The 24,397-nt window shown below is 37.0% G+C and overlaps 3 protein-coding genes across 7 annotated transcripts; 2 read left to right on the top strand and 1 right to left on the bottom strand.

The window, feature by feature from the left end:
* Positions 1-265: 265 nt before the first annotated feature.
* On the top strand, positions 266-7,500 carry LOC5517965 (F-box/LRR-repeat protein 4). Of its 3 annotated transcripts, none has more exons than XM_032362484.2 (15): positions 266-493; positions 593-692; positions 1,069-1,189; positions 1,764-1,859; positions 2,003-2,255; positions 3,278-3,348; positions 3,436-3,505; positions 3,941-4,050; positions 4,404-4,513; positions 5,056-5,185; positions 5,845-5,937; positions 6,131-6,238; positions 6,390-6,476; positions 6,853-6,957; positions 7,167-7,500. In XM_032362484.2, exons 1-15 carry the CDS (start codon positions 326-328, stop codon positions 7,306-7,308), a joined length of 1,764 nt encoding a protein of 587 aa, XP_032218375.1. In that variant the 5' UTR covers positions 266-325; the 3' UTR covers positions 7,309-7,500. The 3 variants fall into 3 exon arrangements, with proteins under 3 accessions (XP_032218375.1, XP_048580350.1, XP_048580349.1); XM_048724393.1 differs by having other exon boundaries at positions 3,935-4,050; positions 6,134-6,238; XM_048724392.1 differs by having other exon boundaries at positions 3,935-4,050.
* LOC5517906 (crooked neck-like protein 1) lies at positions 6,971-17,728 on the bottom strand. The gene is made up of 22 exons (XM_001637841.3): positions 17,536-17,728; positions 15,921-16,010; positions 15,745-15,807; positions 15,561-15,652; positions 15,043-15,126; positions 14,887-14,961; positions 14,020-14,258; positions 13,554-13,660; positions 13,310-13,372; positions 12,640-12,738; positions 12,405-12,533; positions 12,054-12,125; positions 11,649-11,708; positions 11,201-11,281; positions 11,045-11,110; positions 10,879-10,959; positions 10,538-10,630; positions 9,373-9,474; positions 9,005-9,069; positions 8,751-8,841; positions 8,106-8,198; positions 6,971-7,883 (listed from the first exon to the last, which is right to left on the bottom strand). Exons 1-22 carry the CDS (start codon positions 17,587-17,589, stop codon positions 7,767-7,769), a joined length of 2,016 nt encoding a protein of 671 aa, XP_001637891.1. The 5' UTR covers positions 17,590-17,728; the 3' UTR covers positions 6,971-7,766.
* Positions 17,729-18,233: 505 nt separating this feature from the next.
* LOC5517964 (molybdenum cofactor biosynthesis protein 1) lies at positions 18,234-24,162 on the top strand. Of its 3 annotated transcripts, XM_032362460.2 has the most exons (13): positions 18,422-18,564; positions 18,783-18,838; positions 19,195-19,327; positions 19,498-19,665; positions 19,864-20,028; positions 20,121-20,182; positions 20,352-20,423; positions 20,538-20,577; positions 20,890-21,002; positions 21,423-21,533; positions 21,856-21,976; positions 22,679-22,726; positions 23,195-24,162. In XM_032362460.2, exons 4-13 carry the CDS (start codon positions 19,509-19,511, stop codon positions 23,911-23,913), a joined length of 1,608 nt encoding a protein of 535 aa, XP_032218351.1. In that variant the 5' UTR covers positions 18,422-18,564; positions 18,783-18,838; positions 19,195-19,327; positions 19,498-19,508; the 3' UTR covers positions 23,914-24,162. The 3 variants fall into 3 exon arrangements, with proteins under 3 accessions (XP_032218350.1, XP_032218352.1, XP_032218351.1); XM_032362459.2 differs by lacking the exon at positions 18,783-18,838 and having other exon boundaries at positions 18,234-18,564; XM_032362461.2 differs by lacking the exon at positions 18,783-18,838 and having other exon boundaries at positions 18,234-18,564; positions 22,679-22,741; positions 23,195-23,336.
* The last annotated feature ends 235 nt before the right edge of the window (positions 24,163-24,397 follow it).

The raw sequence follows: 24,397 nt of genomic DNA, 5'->3' as shown, positions 1-24,397 counted from the left end.
AAATGTAAAACACACTAACCTTCTATATTCTTCTTCTAAAATTCAACAGAAAACCTTGTGCCCCTTTTTTATCTTTAATAAGATAATTTCTTGAAACAGATAATAAAGACTACCTTGAACGAAGCATTTATAAATTTACACTCTTTACTATTAACAAGAAATTTTTTATATATTTACGTTAATAAGGAAATGGCAGGAAGCAAATGACACAAATGGAGAAAGAAAACCATTCTTTATCCATGGTTCCCTGTGTCAGCCCCAGCATGCTGCGCGCGCAGATGGTTATGATCTACCGTTCGGACGTCGGACGCCATATCACTGGTTGATGGCAGAGTCCGACCACCAGCCCATCAGGCCCGTCCGGCAGGTCGGACAAGAGGTCACCATGTTTTCAAGTCAGTACGGTATGGGAAGAAATTACTCGGCGAGTAACCTGGCCGGCGCGGGCTACAGTTATCCTGCTTACGGTGATTTCGTCCAAGCATTTGTTTTAGTATGAATCTTTAAAGATTTAACTTACCACTTTTATCTTCCGAATTCATCGGAACATCCATCCTGCACAGAAAAAAAACTGAATACTATTTTTCTGCAGCGAACATATGGTCGTTGGTGGAAGATTGCTCCGTCATGTCCGTGCAAGCTAAAATGCAAAACTCGTACTCCCACAGATTTCATAAGTCAGGATTTTGCTGGTAAGCTGCAATTCACTGTTTAAAGGTGATTATCTCAAAATAGTACCTCATTTTCCAAAAATCAGCGTGAATGAGTTTTTATAGCCATTTCGGTAGCCATACAAAATGAAATAATGCACTAGTCATTTGAAACCCCCAGCCAATGTTCCCAAAGGGCTTCTGTGTTTTCCAACATGGTGGGAGGCTGTTTACAAATTTTATTCGTCCACACCCCTCCTGGACGGGGGCAAGTCTAAGAGTAAAAACAACCCCCTTGGTGCAGATTCTAATTTAAAAGTGCTCTAAACCCCCATGTTAACCCCAAACTTCCTGGGACCATAGGGGAAGAGGGTTTCAAATGACTATGCATAATTGATAAATTATTTGATATTTATAGACATAGCATATGAAGTTCCCGTCTACCCCAAAGTAATCAACATCTTAGAGACTTACAATCCTGGTGCAGTTGTACGGATACTGGCCTTGCAGACAGACACCAACATGGTACATACTAAAAGGTATGAGAAAAAAGGGTCTTTTGCCTTGTGCTAATAGCATCAAGGTTGCCTAGCATTATTTCTAGAAATGCCTGACTCAGCCAATCACGTAAGAATAGAAATTTTGATGAGCTACTTTTAATTAATTGAATTTGTACCCCACAACATGATCTGCAAACTGTGTCAGAATTGCCAAGGCTTTAGGAGGCTTGTTGTACTTCTACCTAATCATGTCGGCCCTGGGGGACTCCCTGTACCGAGATGACAGGGATGCTCGTAGTACCTTTTAGGAGTAAAAATCATGGGTTTTGTACCTTTTAGGGGGTTCGAGTTCAAGCGCTGGCAGTACCTTCAGGGGTCAGAACAAGCTGCTACTTCGATATTAAAAAAAGTTTAATGAAATGGATTTAAATGCTTTTCAACTATAAATGTACGTTCTTACCTTTTAGGGGTAAAAATTGGCTCGAGCCACGCCCTTTTTGGTACCTTTCAGAGGTAAAAATGAAATTCCCTACAAGCATCCCCATCATTATAATATGGGATTCCCCCCCAGGCATGTAGCATCTCCCATTTGATATTTTCCATGTCATCTCAGGAGATGGGTGACACTATGGTCAGGGCCCCCACAATGCCCTCCTCCTGTTGCAAGAATGTTCTCTCCTCAGATCAGACGCTGTGACAAGCCAACCAGGTAATGGCTTTTTATACTCTCATTACAAAAATACAACTTTTTCATTAATATCTTTGTATGCACACCACCACACAGCAAAATCAGATTAGAAGTAACAAAAATATTGATTGCCCTTAACAAACTGTTTTGTCTAATTTGTTTAGTCTTATCCGACTGGAATTCAACCAAGACCATTTAGACTACTACACTGAGCTGGATGCTGTTGAGTTAATGGGAAATCTTCCAGTGGCAAATTATGTTCCATCTCCCCAGCCAGCTAACACAATGTCACCTGCGACATCAGCTGTAGTCAGCACTACCAAGCTGTTCAAGCAACTCTCCATCAGTGACAAATCACAGCATGATGACCCTAACAGACACCCAGCAGGGGACAATGGCTTTTTTGATATTCTGCCAGTGAGTTTAAGGGTGTTGGAAAATTTCTCTGAGGGGCTGTTGCTTGGAAAATTTCAAGAGGTTATAAATCTGCCAAACATTGGTTAAATGGAATGAATTCAGGCATGGCATCATTGTCTATTGAATCTCTAAATGGTGATGACGTCATCACATGATGGCAGAACAGAAAAATTCTATAATCTTAGCTGTTGAAGTATCTGCAGTATCTGCAATAAATATAAATATAGCTTTATAACATTATTAGGGGGGGTGCCTACAAAGTAAGGTATGCGTTTTCGATTTTTCCAAATAATGAAATTTTCGCAGTTTTAATTTTTATTTTTTCCCTCATTTGAATAATTTCTTTAATTTAGATATTGGGAATATTAAGATATTGGAAAATGGATACATAGTTTTGTAGAGGGCAACTAGGTGAATATTCTCTGCCTAAAAAAATTGTGAAGCGTCAGTTCTTCACAAAGATAATACCGTTAGAAACGCAAACTGCAATTAGAATTATCTTTGCATGTGCAGTTAAATAATGCGATAAAGCCGGGTTACTAATGCAAATATTGTGATAATTTTTTAAATAAAAATGTTTACTTTTCTCCCACTTTTTAACAGTGAAATACGCATTAACAACTCTTTTTTTTTATGGAATCAGCACTTCGAGTTGCCAATTAGGTGCCCTAGGTGAAAAACCACACTATCTTATTTTTGTTTTACGGTATTCGTTGTTTATTACATTTTCTTGACAGTTTCGGGAGTTTGTTTATGTAACTAAAATGATTTTCCCACTGAAAAGTATGAAGTTCCCGGATGATTGCGCATGTGCCTAACAACCAAATCGCTAAGTAACGAGATATGTCCCAACACCCTTAATGATGTGTGCAACAATGAATGAGATGTTGTGTATGAGACACAAAATGCAATGAGCTTGTGAATTGAAAAATGTACTAAAAACCTTGGGTGCAAGAAATTAGTGCCTAGAAGAAAGAGTTGGTTGAATTAGGATTTCTCATATATATTTTTCTTTTTTGCAGAGTGAAGTTTGCCATTTTATCTTTACATATCTTGAGTTGACAGATTTGATAAAAGCAGCTTGCACTTGCAAGTAAGTTCATGAATGCTTTTGAATATCTAATAACATGTCATAGATTGTAAAACAAACTTTCTGATTTATTTGTATTTCCATGTATAGGTTATTTTTTCTACACTGCTATGATCCAGTGTGGTTTAAAGAGTTGGATTTACAACCCTATTGGACTTTGGTAAGGATAGTGTGAATTCTGGTCTGTTCTACTTTACATGCTTGTAAGCAGTGGCAGTTTAGTTCTACTGCACAGCTGCCTACAAATGTTCTTATTGAGAAAGTACCAGACAAGACTTATGATCTTATAACAAGGAATAAGATACATTAAGTCAGTAAAATGGCCCTTGTAGCCAGAGCGAAGCCAAAGTTTTAAGCACTTATATCCAATGTTTTGCAACATGTGGTTTTTTCGTCCATTCTATACTATGCATCAGCATAACTACACATGATAAAATTAATTTTAATCCATCAGCCAATTCCAACAGATAGTAACAACCTTCTCCCCATTATATACAGTTATCCTTTCTTTTTTTTTAGTTCAATCTGGACATATATTATGCCAATTATTTATTTTTTTTAATTTACATCTTATGGGAATCTTTTTGAGTTGCAGATAAGTGACACTGCACTTGCAGGGATTCAGTCGAGATGTACTGGAACAGAGAAGCTGAGCCTTGCATGGGCAGGGCCCTATGGTGCAGTAACTGCTGCTGGATTTGAAAAGTAAGAACTATTAGATCCTCTACTTAGAGCTATATGAAAAACGAGGCAGTGCTGCTGTCATATTTCTGTTGTGAGCTGCAGTTCTATACCAGGCCCTGAACTCAGGTTTACAGTATGGGGTTTATAGTTTTCATGCACATTTTTTTCTTGTGTTATTTATTCTTGGTATTTAAGCTATATTTATTTAAACAATATATATATGTTTTTTATTTTCCTTACGACTATCAACTTAAATGTACTCCACATTATTTAATTTTCTTCAAGAAGATCTTTAAAAGAAAAAAAAGTAAAACAAAAAATACCATTGACTGTTATCATTCTATCGCTCAATATTTCTAATGCCATGTTTTCAGTTTTCTTTTGTCTTCATGTGGACAGCTGATTTGTCTGCGCCTCAGTAGTTGTTCATTTGTAACAAGTCATGCAGTCTACACTATATCAAGGACATGCCCTAGTCTTCAAGGTACATTTATTTAGAGTGGACCTGCTTATAAGAACACTATGAAGATACCCATAAAACTGTCCCCATTAACAGGATGGCTATCCACCCCTTATTTTATTAATTTTTGGTAAACGTTCTGGATAAACCAGTGTATACTCTCTCGGTTGAGCCTGGATACATAGCAAGGTTTCAGCCAACTTTCCATGTTTACTGCATGTCTTCCCAAAAAATTCCTAGTACAGTTGTTGTATTTATACCACAATATCCTGTTTTGTTGGTGATTTGGGAGTTTTCAGGGCTGGCAGATTAGCCTGAATGCCAGGCCCTTTTATCGTTCCCTATGAAGTATATACCAGGAAACAATTATTTTTGCTCTCTGACTTTTGAAACATAAAATCGCCTGATACTTGGGCTACTGGCAGATATGAAGCAGGAGTGAGGAGGTCTTCCTAACACATCACCCACAGTCCATATGGATGACCAATACAATACTGCCCAATATGCTATTAATAATAGTTAAAGAAATGTGTCAGCTGGTAACCGATTTTGTTTTAATTTTTCAGAGCTTGACATCTCATCGTGTAAGGCAATAGGGGAAAAGGGATTTCTTGAGCTTCAAATGCTAAAGAAACTGGAAAGACTGAACTTGTATCAAACTGCTATAACAGACACCATCCTTGTTTCTGCTTTATGGTAACATCTACATTTTCACAGGACAAATATGAGGCGATACCCTCTAGCCATAGTGATACCTGTCCTGTGAGCATTTGTTTGCAGCCGGAACTTATTTTTAATACCAGAAAAAATAAAAGGTACAGCCAACCAAGGTTTTTGACAAAAAATACCAATAAATATGAGAATTGAGTAGCCAAAGTGAAACCAGAAAACACAAAAATAAGTCAACTCAAAAAGCCCAGAACTTATTCAATGGTAAAAAAGGTAATGGTTTGTGAATGGGTTTAATGTTTTAGGATAACATATTAACAAATTAGAATGGAGTGCATCTATGAACTTTTGTTCCATTTTAGCATACCATTTTTTGTCATAGCTTGGCATGTTCGCACTTTTCAAGTAATCAAATATCCAATAAATGAACCTCTTACTTGGCTCACTGGGATATAAGCAGATATTTTTTAGTGGAGGAGAAATGGTCCTCAAAATGTCAGTTGCCCTCAAAGCTACCCATTTTGGCCAACTCTTTATCTTTCATACCATTTCTCATCCTTGGACATAATAGGCCGATATCACTGCCACTAGAAGGGTTTTTTTTACTAAATAGTGTTTTGTTTACTTTTTAGACAATTCAGGGTTTTCCCATACTTTTACTCTGACAGATGTTGTTTTGTTTTCAGTTCCTGGCCGACCTTGAAGCATCTAAATCTTGGAGGGTGTGCAGATATCACTCAGTGTGATGACATCACACAGACACTAGCGCTACATTGCAGGTAGTGATCTCATTTAATATCTGCCCTCTAGAGTGCATTATGCCACAATTTAGTGCTCAGTAGTACCAAATAAAAACCAAAGGACTAAAAAGGAGCAACTCACTCACTAAGGCATCCAGTACCAACACAATAAATAAATTGGTATCATATCACTTGATAAATGGTTTTAATTAAATGCATTGTTTTGTTTTAGAAGTCTTTTGTCACTGGATCTTTGGCGGCAGAAGTCGCTGACCTCTGATGGAGTCTTTAATTTAGCAAATGGGTGCACTCAGCTACAAGAGCTGGAGATTGGGTGGTGGTAAGTTCATGCAAGAGTGAGATAAATTGTGTTCCTAATGGGCTAAGGAGTAGTGTTAAAATTGTTCAAGAATTTTTTTTATATAGTTTTAAAAAAGGAACATTGGAGGAAATGATGCAAAACAAAGCCTCTTAACATTAATTGTTTTCAGCACTAATGTGGTTTCCTCCAGTGGTTGCATACAAGAACTCACAAGAAAATGTCCGAAATTGAAGAAGCTTTTCATGGCTGCTATTCGGTGAGCAATATGCAGAATAACCTCCTTTCAGATGGACCTTTTTTAGGGAAGGGCTTGGCAATTTTGTTGAATGATATATATATATATATTAAATTTGCCAAAATGTTCTTTTTTCTTCTTCTGCATTTATCCACGGGAACCCAGGGCATCAAGGTTTACGTATTGAGTTCCTCTTGTTTCACACCCACTACATTCTTTCCCTGCCAGCTTGTTCTGCCTCATTCTTGTATCTTGTTATGTTGACCTCAATGCCCTTAGTTTCCGCGGATGCTCTGGTTTTTCCTGACAATGGTATTTCTCATTCTAAAAATATGTTTATAGTAGATTCCTTACAGGGGTCAATGCAGGTCATGGTTGTAATTTTTTTTTTTACTAGCTCTGTGAGTGATGATGATGTCAACGAAATTGCAGAAAACTGCAAGGAACTTGAGCAACTTGATATTCTTGGAACTGCATTAGTTACTATGGTAACAATTAAAAGGTGATAACTCCCAAACAGACCAAATGCCATTTTATTGCATCATGGAAAATTGTTGAAATGTATCAGAAAAAATATGTGTTTCAAAGGATTCTATTTAATTATTGAAACAGTTCTACTGTTATCTGTTGTCTACATTTTTGTTATGTTACCTTATACAGAAGCATACAAAGTATGAATAGGTATTAATCAATATTTGTCTTTGTTTTCAGAGTGGTACAAAATTGCTGCAAGCTTAAATTTGCTGATCTGTCCTTTTGTAATAAACTGAGTAATGAATTTGTGAAGCAATTGAGGCAGGATCACCCCAACATTGCATTCAAGAAGAGTTTTGTTAGTTCCGATGGCCAATGAATGAAAAAGTTAAATACTTGGAATAAGAATCACACTTTTCTAGAATTTTTTAATTAAAAAAAATTATCTGTACAGTTCACATCATATCCATGCACCTCCTATCACGGATAATAAAGAGATTTTATTGGCATAATTTCTTTGATTGACCAATCTAGTGAGATGGCCCTTTAAAACATTAAAAGCTGAAAAGTATCTGTTGTGTTCCTTATCCTTTCCAAAATAGTGTAGGCATAGCCTACTTGTAGGCTTAGAAGTTTTTTTGTTTCGGGGAGAAAGCCCAGAGGTTGCTATCTTGTAAAATTAGGATGTGGAGGAGCGTAGTAAGTAGTAGATCCTGTATCTTCTTCATGACCACTAGCCTATCAAGTTCCTTGCCTGTCAGCAGAGTGATTCCTAAAAAAAAAACCTTTGCAAACTACAAAGTTTTGTACCTACATACAATCTTTTTGGCGCACTACCTATGTTTTCTGCTTCTCTTTCCACATCTTCGCCATTTGTAGAAGTTTGAAATTTGGCATAGAGGTGTCATCATCAGGGAAGATGTAGTCGTAATATTCCTCCCAGCCAGCATCACTCTGTTAACAAGGAAATCACATAAATCTAAGTGATTTTACAATTTGGATGGATGGAATAAAATGAAAGAGAGAAACCTGATAACCAGGAATTGATAACTCAATTCACATTCAAACCAGAAATCAAACCTGGAACCAAATAGTGAGAGGCACAGACACTACAGAGCAATACTCTACCAACCCGGCCAACAATGCTCCCATTCAATACACCTTTAAGATACTCACTCCATCATCTGCCTGCAGCTTGCGACGCCGCTTCACACGCCGTGGCATTCGGTTTTTCATTTCTGTCTGACTCGATTCATCACCATAAGAATCCTGGAAAAAAAATTTTCTTTACTTTTTATATATTTATTTTTTCTTGTATTACCTATCTGTTGTGTGAATTCTTAAATTTGTGTGAAATAAAGTTAAAAGTTATTATGACATTTCTAATCATGCTATATATTTATATCTATGTTTTAGGCTGTTAAAAGTGTTTAATTTAAAGCTAAGTTTGGAATATTAAAATTACTTCTAAAAAAATCCCTGCATAGACTTAAATCTAAAGGATTTATTAGGGAGTAAATATTTTTGTGTTGCTACATTAAGAATTGAGTAACCTAGCAACCAGGGGTGGGGTGAATGATGCGGACCCAGCGCCTCTGAACTCCTGGGTAAGATTTAAGCCACCCGCTCTTACAATTGTAGGCTAGATTATGGATAGGATAACCTTTCCCCCCATTCTCTGTCATAGACAATTAAACGTGAACTTGGTTGATTAGACACAACAAACCTAATGACCCTAAAACTCTACATAACTTATCACTAACCAATTTCTTTTGTAATAACCTTTGACATACTATCAATGACAACTCGTGGGTTTCTTACCTCTAATTCCTTCCATGACTCGAGTAGTAGCACTCGCTCCTCCTTATTCTCAGCTGAACGCAACTGCTTGTCAGCACGTTTGTAGATACCCCTGTTCAAGACACAAGTCTCAATGAACATACTTTAAACTTTATTTCACACAAATTCAAGACTTCAAACAACAGACAGAAAATAAAAGAAAAACAAGAAAAAAAATACATTTCACATTTGTGGAGACTCAGATCATGGAACAGTAAGAGTCAAAACAATCTCACCTTGCCTGATCCGTGCACCCTTCTACTCCAGTTGTGAGTTCAAACTGTGCATAACTGATCCACACCTAAAAGGAGCAAAGCAGTTAACTATACCTGAATGGGGAGGGGAGGCACAGTCTCAAAACCCAAGAAAAGTCAGGGGGTTTGGATAAACACTCTTCTGGAAAGGGTGGAGGCCTCCCTTTTTGTAAGGATCAAGATTTATCTGTATATTACGATATTTTATTTTTTATCAATTTTGTGTGGATATTCAAAACAGTCCTGCCCACAAACTTGTGTTTTCTGCTTAACTGGCATGCTACAATGAAAATAACAACATACTCTAGCTGCATTCTACTTGGCTAGCATTGTGTAGTGTAGAAACAAACCTTGACATGATTGGTACGCTTCAGTAACCGTTCATAGAGGTCTCGAGTATGATCAAATTCTTCTTGATTGATCTCAAAGTCAATGTAAGCTTTCCAAAGAACCTGATGAGGGAAATATTATTTGGAAGGTCATTGAGTTATTCTATAATTGAATAAAACCCAGGGTATGTTGCACATCGGTGGGTTTTTTAGCTTCCGGCAAAGGGCAGTTTAATTTGTGAGGGCTCATGCTCAAATTGGCTATTATCTGGGTGACCATATTAGGGAGCGGTCATTTATTACTAGGGAGGGGGCTGGCAAATATGTAGGGGGGGTTACATTTTTTGGGCACCGATTTAGGGGGAGGGTCACATTTTTTAGGGCTGTATTAAAAGGAGGGTTAAAAATTTTTTGGGGGCACCAAATTTAAGTCTGGTTTTAATATAATACTAAGCAAGAGAGTCATTGTTTAAATGTTAACTTTATTCGGATCACAATGTTTCCTACTATTGTAATGGTAGCTATTCCCATATTGTTCAGGGACCAATCTTGTCTTTATATAAATAAATTTTGAGAACCCCTCTCACGGTTGACAGACAAAGCTTCCTATTCTAATACTTTAAAATGTTGCAAAACCTGTCTTTGTTAAAATTGTCGACGACATAGTCGTTTTCTAGCGACACAAGTACTTGTTGTTTATCTCTGTGCCACTCTTAAATTAGCCAAAGTGAAGATCTATACTTAACTTAAAATAAATAGTACAAAATTGCCATGCTAGCTGATCTATATTTTAATAAAGGGTATATTCGGTTACACTCAGTATATCAAGTCTCTGTGGTTTTTAAGACATAATAATCTAATATAAAAAGTGGAGGGGTGGGTTGCACAATTTGGGGTCTCCAATTAGGGGGGATCACGATTTATGGGCTTGGATTTGAGGGGGGGTCACTATTTTTTAGCTCAGGGTTTTGCAAAAATACTGACCCCCCCTAGTAATTAATGACCGCTCCCTTACTGAGATTTTTTGCATTCTAACAAGCAACATGTGTGCTTATATCTTTGGTAAAGTTTTTATTGATTAGCACAAAGAGAAAGAAAAGGAATGAGGAAAATTTTAAGTGGGGTAGTATTGTTCTTAGGTCTTTTAACTTTCCAGGCAAGATTTTCTGCAATGTAATTGACATACCTCAGGCATATCAAGAAGTGGTTGAGCCACTGCAAGCTCAAATAGTGCTCTAGCACGATCAACATCACCCAAAACAGACTCAAGCTCAGCATACTGCAAACATAAAATGTAACATGTCAAAAGACAAAACATTGATTTAACCTTTTCAAGAGAGGTATTTTGAAAAAAATTGAAGGCACTTTCATTAAAAAACTAATTCATTAGAAAACTAACAACTAAATAAAACAGCTGAAAGAGTGGCATAAGAAGGAATCTGTAGGGGGAAGGCCATTATTTGCACTCAAAATACCACTCTTTCTTCTAGTGGTAACTGACAACTTAAAAAAGACATGTTCACACACCTTGACCCAGGTTGTGCAGTTTGCAGGATTAAATGTGAGAAACTTCTCATAAATCTTCCTGCAGCGATCAAACTCCCGCAGCTAGAAGAATTAATCGAAAAAAATCAACACCACAAAAAAGGAGGAATTTTCAAAAATAAATTATTCACATAATAAATTACTTTACCTGTAATTCAAGACCTATGTATTCTCGGAACAATTTGTCCTTTGGGCATTTACCAATAGCAGTACCCTGAAAGAAAATAAGTATTATCAGTGATCTTATTGAATAAGTATGTAATAAGTACAGTCCTTGAGTCTGTCCTTGACCAGGGGGACTCACCAGGGCTTTGCGAGCATCTGCCAAGTTCTTCTGCCTGATTTCAAACTGTGCATATAAAAGCCAGATCTTGGCAAAAGTAAACTGCAAGATAAAACAATGGAGAGGTAACAAATATATATATTAATCAAAATTATCATTACTTTAATTGCTGCAGAAAATGTGGTATACTTAAAAAGACTACAGACAAGCTGGAGACAAGCTTATCAACACAAGGGTGAAAAAGTATATATTGTTGTACACCTCTGTGAAACCAATTATAGTTGAGCTGACAGTTAAAGGGCGCTTTTGCTCCAATTAAGGGATAATGCTTGAAGTGTCAGCGCAACTACTCTGTTTTAAACAGGTGTACAACACACCATTCCAAACTTGTATTGATTTATAGCTTGATTGGTTTGAAAAATAATTGCATCAAACTATTCGATGCAATGATTAAAAAAAAAGCATTTACCTTTCCATGTGGAATAACATCAAGGCATGCCCTGTACACAAGTCTAGTCCTTTCAATATCCTGTAGATAGTAGACAAAATCCTCACTCTTATAATAACATGATGTATTAAATGACTTTCAAAACCAATCACTAGGAGGGATACACTTGGTCAAATGAACTCAAGTCTCTCTGAACTCTTGCTTGCACTTTTTTTTCAGAATTGACAACATCTGCTTCATAGAGATTCAGCTCATGATATTGAAAATGTTCACTGTCTTATTTTTTTTTTTCTTGCACCAAGTATTTACGTTCAAATAAGTAAGAAAACAGACTGGTTCAATGTATAATAACTACATTATTAAGCTCTTTCGATAGCAAAATGTCAACAGAGACAGGGCTTATATTAACTCCCAGCTATCTTTTACCTTGGCCATAAGTTCTTCATACAGAGCATAGTTGATCCACAGGTAAATGTACCTTCTCCACAATGTTTTCTCCTGCAAGTAGATAGTAAAAAGGCATAAAAATGTTAATTCAGGCATGTTACCTGTCACAAAAGCAAAAACGTAAAGGGGAGGGGGAAGGGGTAATACAACTACAATACAATTAAGCCAGTCCAATGCTAGGGGGATCGGCCAAGTCCCTTCTGCCCTCCCCCATCCCCTGCTACAACCTTGTGGTTAAAATAGGTGAGTTATCAGTACAATATTATCAATGACATATTATCAAGACAGCAACGATTGAGAGAACAGTGCTGTTGAATATGCTGTACTCACTGCAGCAAGTGGGACATTGGCAATTGATCTCTCGTACAACTCCCTGACTGTACTGACATCAGCCTCGGCCTCCATCAGACGCAAGTAGTCAAACCAGGCATCATAATTGTTAGGGTTTGCCTTTACCTCCTAAAATTCACAGTGTAAACAGGAAATAATTTAAAAAAGCTCTACAACAGCTTATTGTGTTCATTTTTTCAGGCATTCTTTCAGTTGATTTATTCACATACTGTACCTCTTCATACTGGAACTTTCTCTTGCTGACAATAACATTCTCAATTCCACCCTTGTCTCCATATTTCTTTTCATGCTGTGTAAAGCTCTTGTACAGTTCCTAGGAATTAGAGATAATATTATTTTTGTCCTGTGAGCATTTCAGTGATAAACCCAGGGTGACCTTGCCCCCTCCTCCCTTTTAATTAATTTTCTACCCTTTGATTCCCCAGAGCCTAGCTATATGTATAGCATGATACATTACCTGGCATTGCTATATGTATAGCATGATACATTACCTGGCATTGCTATATGTATAGCATGATACATTACCTGGCATTGCTATATGTATAGCATAATACATTACCTGGCATTGCTACATGTATATATAGCATGATACATTACCTGGCATTGCTATATGTATGTATAGCATGATACATTACCTGGCATTGCTATATGTATGTATAGCATGATACATTACCTGGCATTGCTGCTATATGTATGTATAGCATGATACATTACCTGGCATTGCTACATGTATAGCATGATACATTACCTGGCATTGCTATTTGTATAGCATAATACATTACCTGGCATTGCTACATGTATAGCATGATACATTACCTGGCATTGCTATTTGTATAGCATAATACATTACCTGGCATTGCTATTTGTATAGCATAATACATTACCTGGCATTGCTCCTTGGGTAGATTGTCAAGTGCATACTTGTAAATGGTGCGAACTCTATCATGCTATGAGTAAAAAAAATATACGATAAGGCTCTACATATACAACAGGCTTATTTGTCTGCAAAAAGACTTTTGTTGACAAAAAAATTGGAATTACCATTTTCAGAGATTAATGCGACAGATGATTTATTTATGAGCAAACTGTACAAAACAGAATGTACAATACAATAACAGGTATGCATACCTCTTTACAGCCCTCTTCAAACTTCCCAAAAGCCAAAAACAGTTTCTCGTCCATGTGTTCTTCTCCATAGAACTCTACGGCCCTCTCATAAACCCCCCTAGCACCAACTAAAACAAACAGATCATACAAGCACTATCACCCTTCATTCAGTAGATCACTACAGCCCCCTTCTCCCCTAGAACTATATAATTATGATAATATGATTCATTTTTAATTAGCCAAATCTGGAACCCAGTGATGAGGCACAGGCACTACAGTGGGCCCTGCCAACTAAAATCGTAATAAAATAAATATGGCTTTTCATATACAATAAATCTCTACGCTTTTCTTATGAAATCCCTATACTGTAACAGCAGTTTCTTATACAGTAGATAGACAATTAGTCTTTTTTTTGTAGAACTCTATAGCACAGAAAACAGCAGAACAATGAATTGTTATATTACTAGCGCTTAAAATATATACTTACCAATGTTACCTTGACGTTCTTCAAACTTTGCAAACTTGACCCAATTTTTGACATCGGGGTGAACAAGCACAAATCTCTCGTAAATTGTCCGGGCATGTTCAACTTCCTTGTATCTTAACTCCATGTTGATATACGAGTGCCATGCCTGCTCTTCTGGTTCCCATTCCATCCAGCGCTCAAAGATCTGACGGGCCCCTGCTATATTACCAAGCATTTCCTCCATGTAAGTGTACTTATACCTGGGCAAAAAAAAAAGTAAAAAAAAAACATGATTTACCTAATGTTGCAAATCTTATAGCCATTACATTCCAAAAAAAAGTTATGACATTGAATAAATGACTTCATACCATTAATGTTGAAGATAATTGTATAAATACTGTATCTGGTGTTTTGTTTTTTGTCTGCACATGCCTCATCAATACCATGGCCCTGATGGTTTGCCAAAAAGTCTTCTGCTACAACTGTTAATAGTTGTTTTTGTGTATAAAGACATTTTTAAAGGTTTTTTTTAGATTAACAATTTTTTAAGGTTGTATACACTTATACTTATCATTTTGATTCTTAAAGATAATACATGTAGACTGTCAATTTTGATTCTATATTCTGAAATTTATGTTAATTTGTAGCAATTTAGAAACATTACCTAGAGTTTGCAGCATTAAAAAATTTGTTAGCCCTAACTTGACAAAGCACCCTCCTTTAAAAAATAGGCAGACAAAGCTCCCTAAGTCCCTAATGATGGTAAGCTGTTCTTCCCCACAAAGACACAGTAAGCCAAGTAAAATCCTGTAAATCCTCAGTTGCTAACCTAATCTTCATTTCAGCCTTATAACAAATTGGTATAGCAAAGGAAAAAAATTGTCTTACCAAAACTGGTTCACTCTAGGGAGAATGGTGACTGCTCTGTCCCAGATGTTCCTTGCATGGTTGATCTGCCGATGTCTAAAATACACAAACTCAGAATAAGCCTTGTTCCTTACAGGTTATGCTGATTGGTCTAGGGACCTACTGATGCTGATATACCTCATTTCCATCTCTGCATACTTGAGCCATATTGTTATGTTGCGATGGTCAACATCTAAAGACCTCTCATAGACCGATCTGGCCCTAGAATGGAGAAATCATATGGTTTGAACTCTTTAAGAAAGAAGACACCATATCGTCATAGCAACTGTAGAGCTTTCTTAGGTTGATGTTAAATAAAAAGATTTGATAACAGCTATTTAACATAGAATTTGAGCAAAACCAAGTGATTTATACATTTTTATAGTTGAATTATACAAAAGTTGTATACAGGGTTATAAAAACAAGACTTCTTTTACCTACTTTTTGACAGCCCTGTTTATAAATCTTATTGATAAGGGTACTGTAATTATTTGTCATCATGACAAGGACAACAAAGATTGACCCTCCAAGCATAAGAATTATTTGCACTCACTGTTTAAGAAAGAATAATACAGAGTTTGACTAAGCAAGGACTTTAAGAAGTGATCAAGAGTGAATCATGAGTGTAATACCAATTTTAATCACTGTTTGTGTACCTTTGGATCTCTTGTTGTGATTCTTCCCACTGAGCGTACTTCAACCAGTTTGCTACAACAGATCTGTTCTTACGGATATTATCTTCAAATGCCTAAAATAACAATAATCATACATGTACAGTATGATCACATCCATTTGGGTTTGAATTTCTATTTTACTATACAGTATTACTGTTTTTTTTACCTTTCGTTTGCGTAGCTTGTACTCTGCAAGCTCATCAGGGTCTGAGATCTTCTGCTTGGGAGGCTTAAAATTTAAAAAAATTATACACAAATTTGTAAATAAAAAGTAACTAACATAAATGTATCAAACAATTGCTGTATGTATTGTATTGTATTTATTGTTAAAATTATACTTACTGGCAAAGAAAGTTCAAGCTGCCGTTCTTTTGCTTCTCGGAGAAGCTGCTCAGCAGTGATCTGCACTGGAGCTGGTGCCTTGTTCTTAACCTGATACAGAAAATTAAAACAATTTTAACAATAATTGTCAGGATTCTATTTGTAAGGCCATTTTAGCAAGTCTTACAATTAGGTCCCCACTATTGAACCATCAATGTGGGATACTGAGAGTGAAATACAATATGGTTTGAAGAATGGAAAACAGGGATCAAAAACAAAGTTCCAGGGAATTCCACATTAAATGTCCTTCAATCCTTAGTTATTCAAGATAAAAGTTCTTAGATGGTGGATCAAAGTGGAAACCATAGAGGACACTATTTGCAGATAAAAATTTGGAGCCACTACCACAACCTAAAGCCACTGCTAATAAATGAAGGAAGTACATTAAGGAAAAACATATACTCCTACATTGAGGAAAAACCAGGAGCAGGGTGGGTGCAATCAAGAAGTAATTAAAAGAACCATGAAATAGGTAAAATTAATAATGGCATCAGTTTTTTGCATTCTAAGCCATGCCAGGCTACAAAAATGTTATACACCTATCTAAATCTAGACGCCATGCCTTCCTATCCAAATATCCAAACACACAACTCAATCATCTTCTTAACTATAAACAAGGGAGTCAACCGAAGTTGAATCAATCAATTCAGTAGTGAAACGGCATAATCTCTCATCTTAAATCCCCCTCAGGACGTATACCTTGATCTACCATAGAAATCACAGGGTTGTGTTGTTTATAGGCTAGAGCAGAAAAAACTGTGCAAGAAATGTCTCCTTAACTTTTAGGGGGCATGGGGGGTCTCAGATTAGATCCATGATTAGACCCAGATATGCTAAGTGGTTTGTGAAAACATCTTGGCTGTATATCCTCAAATAACAAATTTCGCTTGCATGAGTTCAAATCCTAGCAAAAACAACAATTTATCACTTATTTGTTCTAAGCAGACAAGAGAAATGAAGGTGAGTGTGATAATGGAGTTTATGGGAATTTATTTCTTGTTCTCGCTTTATGCATTTCAATCTTATTTCCTCTGCCATTTTTAGAATTATTTCTGTGATTCATAAAAAAAAAAGATTTTTTTAGGGTGTGATCTGTGAAATTGCCAAACAATTGGTCCGTGTTTAGGATTTTTTTTCCCATGTCCACCCCCTGAAAACCGTGTCCTTGCTTTGCTTAGACAGGTCAAAGCTACACCAACTAAACTTGGAGTTGTCAAACTCGGCAAAGAACAACAAAAATAAAATAAGAAAAATTATACATGCATAATACAGTATACATGGCTAATTCTTGGGTTGTAAAGAAAAGAAACAAAGACGTAAAACTACATAAAGCCTCGTCATCTGACATGCCTTCAAAAAATAAGCACTCAGTACTTGAACACACAAAACATTGAGCAAAGTTTGAAAACGATAACAAGTCGCAATTAAGATTTTTTTCTCTGACGTAGCCTTCTCTCAACTTTTTTTGTTCGCATAAGATCTATCCTCGTAAAATTCTTATAAGCTCAAATAAGTAAATTCAACAATTAAGTACAAGTTCAAGTCTACGTCGGGTAATCGTGTGTTTTAGACTGACCTTTGCCACTTTTGGGACTCTCTTTCCCATCGGTCCTGAGTCTGAAGACGCCATGATTATTTTCAATCAATTTCTCAAACTCGCCGGCACTATTTCTTCTCTAACATACTTTTCACGGATGTGAATAAATAGAAAAAACAAATCAGCTTCCAGTGATGTTGAACAACGTTTGAAGGAACACGATAGACAACTTGAGACTGCGATCTACTGAAACAGCGGTCACAACACAGGCTACCCATCATTATTTAGGACCTTTAGAATTCTTTCTAAAGAATAAAGAAAATGTTGTTTGTAATTGTTTGCACATACTCGCAAATTACAATTTACTAATGTACTTATTAAATTAAAGTCATTAAAATGCTTTAAACCTTCTCGTCATTCCTAAATCACGAACAAAAACTTATGGGGACAGATCTTTTTCAAACTTTGCAGCTAAATTATGGAACTCCCTCCCCCTACACATTAGAAACACCGACTGTCTCAGCAAATTTAAATCGTCTTTAAAGACGTACTTATTTTGTAAGCACTACAACAATTGATTAGTTTTTAACCATTAGAAATATAAGTAGAATAGAGTAGGATGTTTGTAAAGCATTGAGATTTTTATAATGCTATATTAAATTATTTATTTATTTATTTAAAATAAAAGGGTTTTCAGTCGATATGTCATCGGATAGTTGTCGCTGTTTTGTCGGAAGTTAGCACACATTGGGATTCACGTAAAATAGTCACTTGACACGGAGCGGACTGCGAAACTTGTTTTGTTGTAATCTAACGTGATTCACGCTCAGAGATACGCCTCTGCAGTATTAATGTCAACGTGAAATACTTAGTGATGCAAATTGGTTAACAAGAGTCGCTTTACTTTGTGCAATGGCGTCGAGATGGCTTCGTTTTGCGAGACCTGCAAATGATGTTAGCTCGGGAGTTCGTGGCCAGCGACCCTTGTTTTTTTGTAGTAGCCACTCTATTGGTGTCCGGAAGCAACATACGAAACCTTTCCCAGAGTCGATTGTACCAAGTAATGTTGTAAGTATTGATGTTTTCGTTTGTAGAGCTGAAATTCGCAATGTTTTAAAAAGTATTCGATACAATTAGATTCCATGGTCCGTTGGCCAATAAAGTCCTTCCGTAAGGATAGTGGAAAGGGTCAGAAGCACTCTCTGACCCAATTTTTTTAAATTCCCAATTGATTCGGTAACAATAAACTACAATTTCTAAAAAGAATTTTCTTTTTATCTCAAAAGAATCGCGAGTTACAAGGAAAGTTTGTTTTCCGTCGAATATAAACATAACACGAAAGGTAGTATAAATAACTTAACCTTTACACTAAGTGCTATAGGATTCTTTCTGCTTAGAATTTATAAACAAGCCATGTGTTTTCTTTGTCTTCTGCTTATATCATGACTCATTAAGTGTTTCATTAAGTTGTCATTTTGTGCTTCAATACTGCATGTTTAGCGCTCGGTTGCGAACGTTTGCTGTTCTGTGCATTTGTTTTTCTGATAAGATACCATATAAATGATTCGAACAAGCGCCCGGGGCGCTTATGTAATTTTCTGGTCTTTGGTTTGGTAGGTTGGTTTCTTGACTTTGGTTTTCTGTCAGAGGGGAAAAAGCCAAATAAATAATACTTAATGTGATATTTTAATTCTCTAGCCCAATGATAGGCAAAGGAAAGCACTGTTTGGAGACAGGGAAATCAGACCTTTCAGTGAGTTTTTAACAGACACATTTGGGAGACAACACAATTATCTCAGAATATCTCTGACTGAGCGCTGTAATCTCAGATGTAAGTACCGGTATAACATAACATATTATTAAAGTGTATAAATCATATATGTGCCGAGCTCTGCATTTTCTGCTTTATTGCATTAGACATGGTTTTATAGCCTCACTCATATTAATTTCTAACCATCGCCCTGTGTACTAGCAATCTAAAAAATAGTTCTATGTATGCAGGCCAGTACTGTATGCCAGAGGATGGTATCAAGCTTACACCCAGTAATGAGGTGCTTTCCTCAGAGGAGATTATTCTTATTGCAAGAATGTTTGTCAAACAAGGTGTGACCAAGATCCGTCTGACAGGTGGTGAGCCTCTGGTCCGGAAGGACATCATAGAGCTTTGTGGTAAGTGGAAATTGCACAGGGTGATACTTGTTGGGTAAATCTACCATTATTTTTAATTATTTTTATTATTGATAATTATGATGAAAATTATATTGATAATTATTACGGTGATGATATGGTAGCCATTATGTCTTTGTTTATCATTATATTGTGCATTTTTCTATATAAAAAACATTTATTCACACATTTGTATTACAGAGGAACTTGGGAGTATAGAAGGGCTTCAGGATCTTGGAATGACCACCAATGGCATAACGCTAGCAAGGAAACTTCCACATCTACAACGAGCTGGCCTCAATCTACTTAATATCAGTCTAGATACGTTAGTGCCGCAAAAGTTTGAGTTTATAACTCGGAGAAAAGGTATTTATTTCACATACTATCTTATCTCTCTCTCTCTTTAGAATGTGAAAGAGCTATTCATGTTTAACTGGAGTGTTATCTTTATATTTTAGGTTGGCATAAGGTTATGGATGCTATAGACACTGCATTGGACTTAGGATATGACCCTGTTAAGGTATTTATCTGAAGAGTTTTTGTTAAATGAAAAATACTTATTAGAGCTTAATGTAATTAAAGGTAATTACCATATATATGGAACTGGCAATGACATGCTATACTGGATGGAAAATGACATTGTTATTTTCTGTTGGATTTAATTGAATTTTATTATCTCATATTTTTAGGTTAACTGTGTTGTCATGAAAGGACTAAATGAAGATGAGATCTGTGATTTTGTCAGTTTGACCAAGAATAAAGTAGGTTTGGTTTAAAGTATCCAGCAAAATGTGTTAATTTTTTAAAGGAAAAATATTTTACTTGAGTTTAAAGTATATCAGCAATACTCTAAAAATGTTTTCTATTTGTTGTAGGCCATTAATGTGAGACTGATTGAGTACATGCCATTTGATGGTAAGTGTTAAGGGGCCTGGCCGGGATTTCTAAAAGGAGGATGCACAAGGGTCCTTCACAAGAAAACCCACAATTTTAAGTATACCCTTTTGGCCCTCCCCCTGGCCACAGCCTTGTTACAGAGCCCTAGCAAGCATTGTGGCATCTATCCATGACCAGTTTAGCCAGTTTTGCAATGGAAATAGTATGAAAAGGGCCCTCTTACAGCAATTGCAGTAAATGATTAGGACTTGACCCCCACCCCACCCCCCACCTGTATCTGGTGGTCATACGTCGCATCCAGTTATAGCTTCATGTTTTCCATTGTTGCAGGTAATAAGTGGAATTACAGCAAATTTGTATCATATAAAGAAATGCTGAAATTAATCTGGGAGAGATGGCCTGATTTCAGTAGATTGGACGACCATCCTAATGACACCTCTAAGGTGAGCTGCAAGTAAAAGAATAAATGATAGCAAATGGACAATATGAGAATTTTTCAGAGTGCCAGACACAGACAGGATGATTTGTTCAATCTGATGTAAAAAAATTCTATTTTATAATATACATGAATAGAAATTTCAAATCTGATGCTGTGATACAGGAACCCTTTTATTTTTTTCATAGCGAAAGCCTAGCTTGCAGACATTTGATCTGATGAGCAGGCTCTCTTGGAACTGTTAGCAATTGAGTAAAGAAATACTGGGAAACTCTGGGAAAAGACTTCAAGACAAGATTTCAATAAAATTTTCATGATTTTGCCAATCTTTCAGAACCATTCGAGCTTCCTCAAGTTTTCCTGTGAATAAGCTTAGTATTCAGTGGTAGCAGGTTTTTAACTTATAATATTTCAATTTATGTTGCAGGGCTTTCAAGTTCCTGGCTTTAAAGGCAGTGTAGGTTTTATCACTTCCATGAGTGAGCAGTTCTGTGGTAGCTGTAACCGGTTAAGGATCACTGCAGATGGAAACCTCAAGGTCTGTTTGTGATCTTTGTGAAACGAATTTATCTGTTCTGTCACAAAAAAATTGTTTACAACAACCATTATTGTGACGGAAAAATGTTTCGTGAACCTCCCCACACAACTAGTAGGTCCGCTCTAATGAAAGAAAATTGAGTAGGCTTTGATTTTACAAGCAGAATAGTCAATCAATGAGTTTTGTTTGTTTATTCAGTGTTTATTTAGTGGACCACGGAAATGACTCGATTTCAGAGTTTATGTGCTTTTAGATACCCTCTATATAAAATATAACTAAAGAGTTAAAGTTTTCTTACAATGTCCTTGTTAAATCATATCAGGTTTGTTTATTCGGGAACTCTGAGGTGTCTTTGCGGGATGCGTTGAGGTCTGGGGCGAGTACAGATGAGATGCTGGAGCTGATTGGGGCTGCTGTGGGGCGAAAGAAGAAGCAACATGCGGGTAGGCGTACTCATGTTACTATATCAGCACTGATATTATAATGGAGCGAAAGGAGGAGCAACATGGGGGTAGGCGTACTCAAGTTACGATCAGCACTGATTTCTGCAACTTATACAGCAATTTTGTTGCATTGCGAGTTGCAAAAAAATTCGTGTGTAACATCCATGTGCAAAAAAGGTCAAACTAGTTTCTTCTTTCCGCAACAGTGCGAGAGAAATTGCTCTGTGTATTATGTTTTTGCAAATCGCAATGCAATTTGCAAAATCATTTCAGTAAATTAGCCAACCAACGCTCTTCATTTCTGCCGGGAGAAAGAGGCGACCACAGTAAAATGTAATATAAATGTAGACGCATTGCAAGTTGTAAAAAAAAACTTGCGGGTGTGTGTCAGTATGCAGCTCTTACAAGCTGCAATTTGATTGGGCAAATGAACAATATCCGCACCTCGACACAAAGAACGAGAAGAATAGAGACAAAAGAACTCCTTTGTAGAACAAAGATAATAGGAGACAAAGCAGCTGCGTACTTACTCGGCGAGCGTGTATCATCCCTCTGCAACCTGCAAACTGTATAACGTGTATAACTAGGATCACCAGGCCTTTGACACGCTGCTATTGTATTAACAATAATATCAGGATCCTCTGCATTCCAATTCATCAAGGAATTTCAGGAATTGTTCATTTCTTTTCTTTTTTTTTTTAGGAATGTTTAATATTGTGAAGCAAAAGAATCGTCCAATGATCCTGATTGGTGGGTGACTATCATGTACGTAGCTATGCCTTTCATGTTTCCCAATAGGTATTATACATTAACAGCAGAGATCCTCACTAGAACATTTAGCACACAGTAACATTAGAACCCTGAAAACGCACATTCGAATAACTCGGTTTCCGTATTAACTTAAAGTGTGCTCACAATTTTCTCCGGATTTGCATCACATCTTCAGCCATTTCGGATAAAAATAATTGTTCGAACTTAAAACCTGGATTACTCGAACACGATTTTCAGTCGATCCCCATAACTCGCAGGGGCGTTGCCCGAAGTTTTTTAGGGGGGGACAATGTGCTTTCTCGAACCCCCCGCACACTTGAATTGTTTTTGTCCCCCTTGAATTAAAGCCCGAGTTGTCCTGTAAATTCTCTCTTTCCCACACTCCCCTGGATACGTCACTGTAAAATATGCGTCCAATTAACAAAAAATCCTTTGGCCTTTTTATAGCTTGGATGAGGAATAGAATTTCAACACACGTCGACAACACTCCCGTGGCATTTCTACGAGCTTGTCGGTATTCAACGCGTTCCACTTCCAATGACGGATCGAACAACCAATCACAACCAATGAATTTATACAAGAGCCAATCAGATATGTCTTGTACTACATCACAACCAACTAACCAGGACAGTGACCAATCAGAGACCATAGGTCAGGACAATAACCAATCAGGATCTCTGAAGCTAACGCACGTGGACAGCACGGGCATGGCTAAAATGGTGGAGGTCAAGGACAAAATGGAGACAACGCGCATCGCTGTTGCGACGGGCAAAGTGCTTTTGCCCACTGTGGCCTTTCGACTAGTAAAAGAGAACAAGATCAAGAAAGGTGATGTACTAACCACGGCTCATTTAGCGGGTATTATGGCAGCAAAGCACACCTCAACTTTGATTCCTCTTTGCCATAATATACCGCTGACTCGCATCGAGCTGTCTCTCAGGCTCGAAGAGGAAGATCAGGCTGTGGAAATTCGCAGCACTGTTACGACTGTCGGTCGCACAGGCGTGGAAATGGAAGCACTTACGGCAGTATCTGTTGCCGCCCTTACTGTCTACGACATGTGCAAGGCCGTGTCACATGATATACGGATTAGTGACGTCATGCTATTGAGGAAGACTGGCGGCAAGAGGGACTTCACAAGGAGCGGAGAGGACGATGGGAAGTGACGCATCGTGAAAACCACCTAAAGATTTGAACCATAACATTACCTAACATTACCACCTAAAAATTTGAACCATGGAACTATAGTAATAACCGAAAATCAGCTGTATATATACTGGTAGTTTTTATATATTCTCATAATTTCGCACAAGCAAAATCAAACAAAATAAATGGTATAATTTTTATTCATTTTCGACTCACTGACTTTTCTGATCGATTGTACAAAAAAGTTAATAGATATTGAATTCTAATAATTTGTCTAGCGTTTTAGAAGTTCGAAAAGTTTTTACACCTGATGGACGACATCAGGTGTCATCGCTTATAAAATTAACGCCAACTGACACTAGAAATATCTGAATTTTATCTTGACGCCGCGCCCCAGCAAAACAGGACCGTGGTAGGGGATGGGGAAATAACCATGGCTGTGCCATCCAGTATTTTCTTAATGTTTCTGTATTGCGCCCCTCCAATATTTCAAGGCCTGCTAAC

This window comes from Nematostella vectensis, chromosome 2 (genome assembly GCF_932526225.1).
Source record: "Nematostella vectensis chromosome 2, jaNemVect1.1, whole genome shotgun sequence".
NCBI classification, from domain to species: Eukaryota; Metazoa; Cnidaria; class Anthozoa; order Actiniaria; family Edwardsiidae; genus Nematostella; species Nematostella vectensis.
Note: the sequence above shows the minus strand (reverse complement) of the source record. Positions and strands in the feature narration are given on the sequence as shown.

Excerpts from the sequence above, each read along its gene's own strand:
- LOC5517906 (XM_001637841.3), bottom strand. The coding sequence starts at position 17,589 with ATGGCGTCTTCAGACTCAGGACCGATGGGAAAGAGAGTCCCAAAAGTG. Across the intron at positions 9,475-10,537 it reads CACTTCTTGATATGCCTGAG|GTTCTTTGGAAAGCTTACAT; the intron begins GTATGTCAATTA and ends TTCCCTCATCAG. Across the intron at positions 7,884-8,105 it reads AGCTGCAGGCAGATGATGGA|AGTGATGCTGGCTGGGAGGA; the intron begins GTGAGTATCTTA and ends CCTTGTTAACAG.
- LOC5517964 (XM_032362459.2), top strand. The coding sequence starts at position 18,409 with ATGGCGTCGAGATGGCTTCGTTTTGCGAGACCTGCAAATGATGTTAGC. Across the intron at positions 18,565-19,194 it reads CGATTGTACCAAGTAATGTT|CCCAATGATAGGCAAAGGAA; the intron begins GTAAGTATTGAT and ends TTAATTCTCTAG. Across the intron at positions 20,029-20,120 it reads GTTTATAACTCGGAGAAAAG|GTTGGCATAAGGTTATGGAT; the intron begins GTATTTATTTCA and ends TTTATATTTTAG.
- LOC5517965 (XM_048724392.1), top strand. The coding sequence starts at position 326 with ATGGCAGAGTCCGACCACCAGCCCATCAGGCCCGTCCGGCAGGTCGGA. Across the intron at positions 2,256-3,277 it reads GCTTTTTTGATATTCTGCCA|AGTGAAGTTTGCCATTTTAT; the intron begins GTGAGTTTAAGG and ends TCTTTTTTGCAG. Across the intron at positions 3,506-3,934 it reads TACAACCCTATTGGACTTTG|TTGCAGATAAGTGACACTGC; the intron begins GTAAGGATAGTG and ends AATCTTTTTGAG.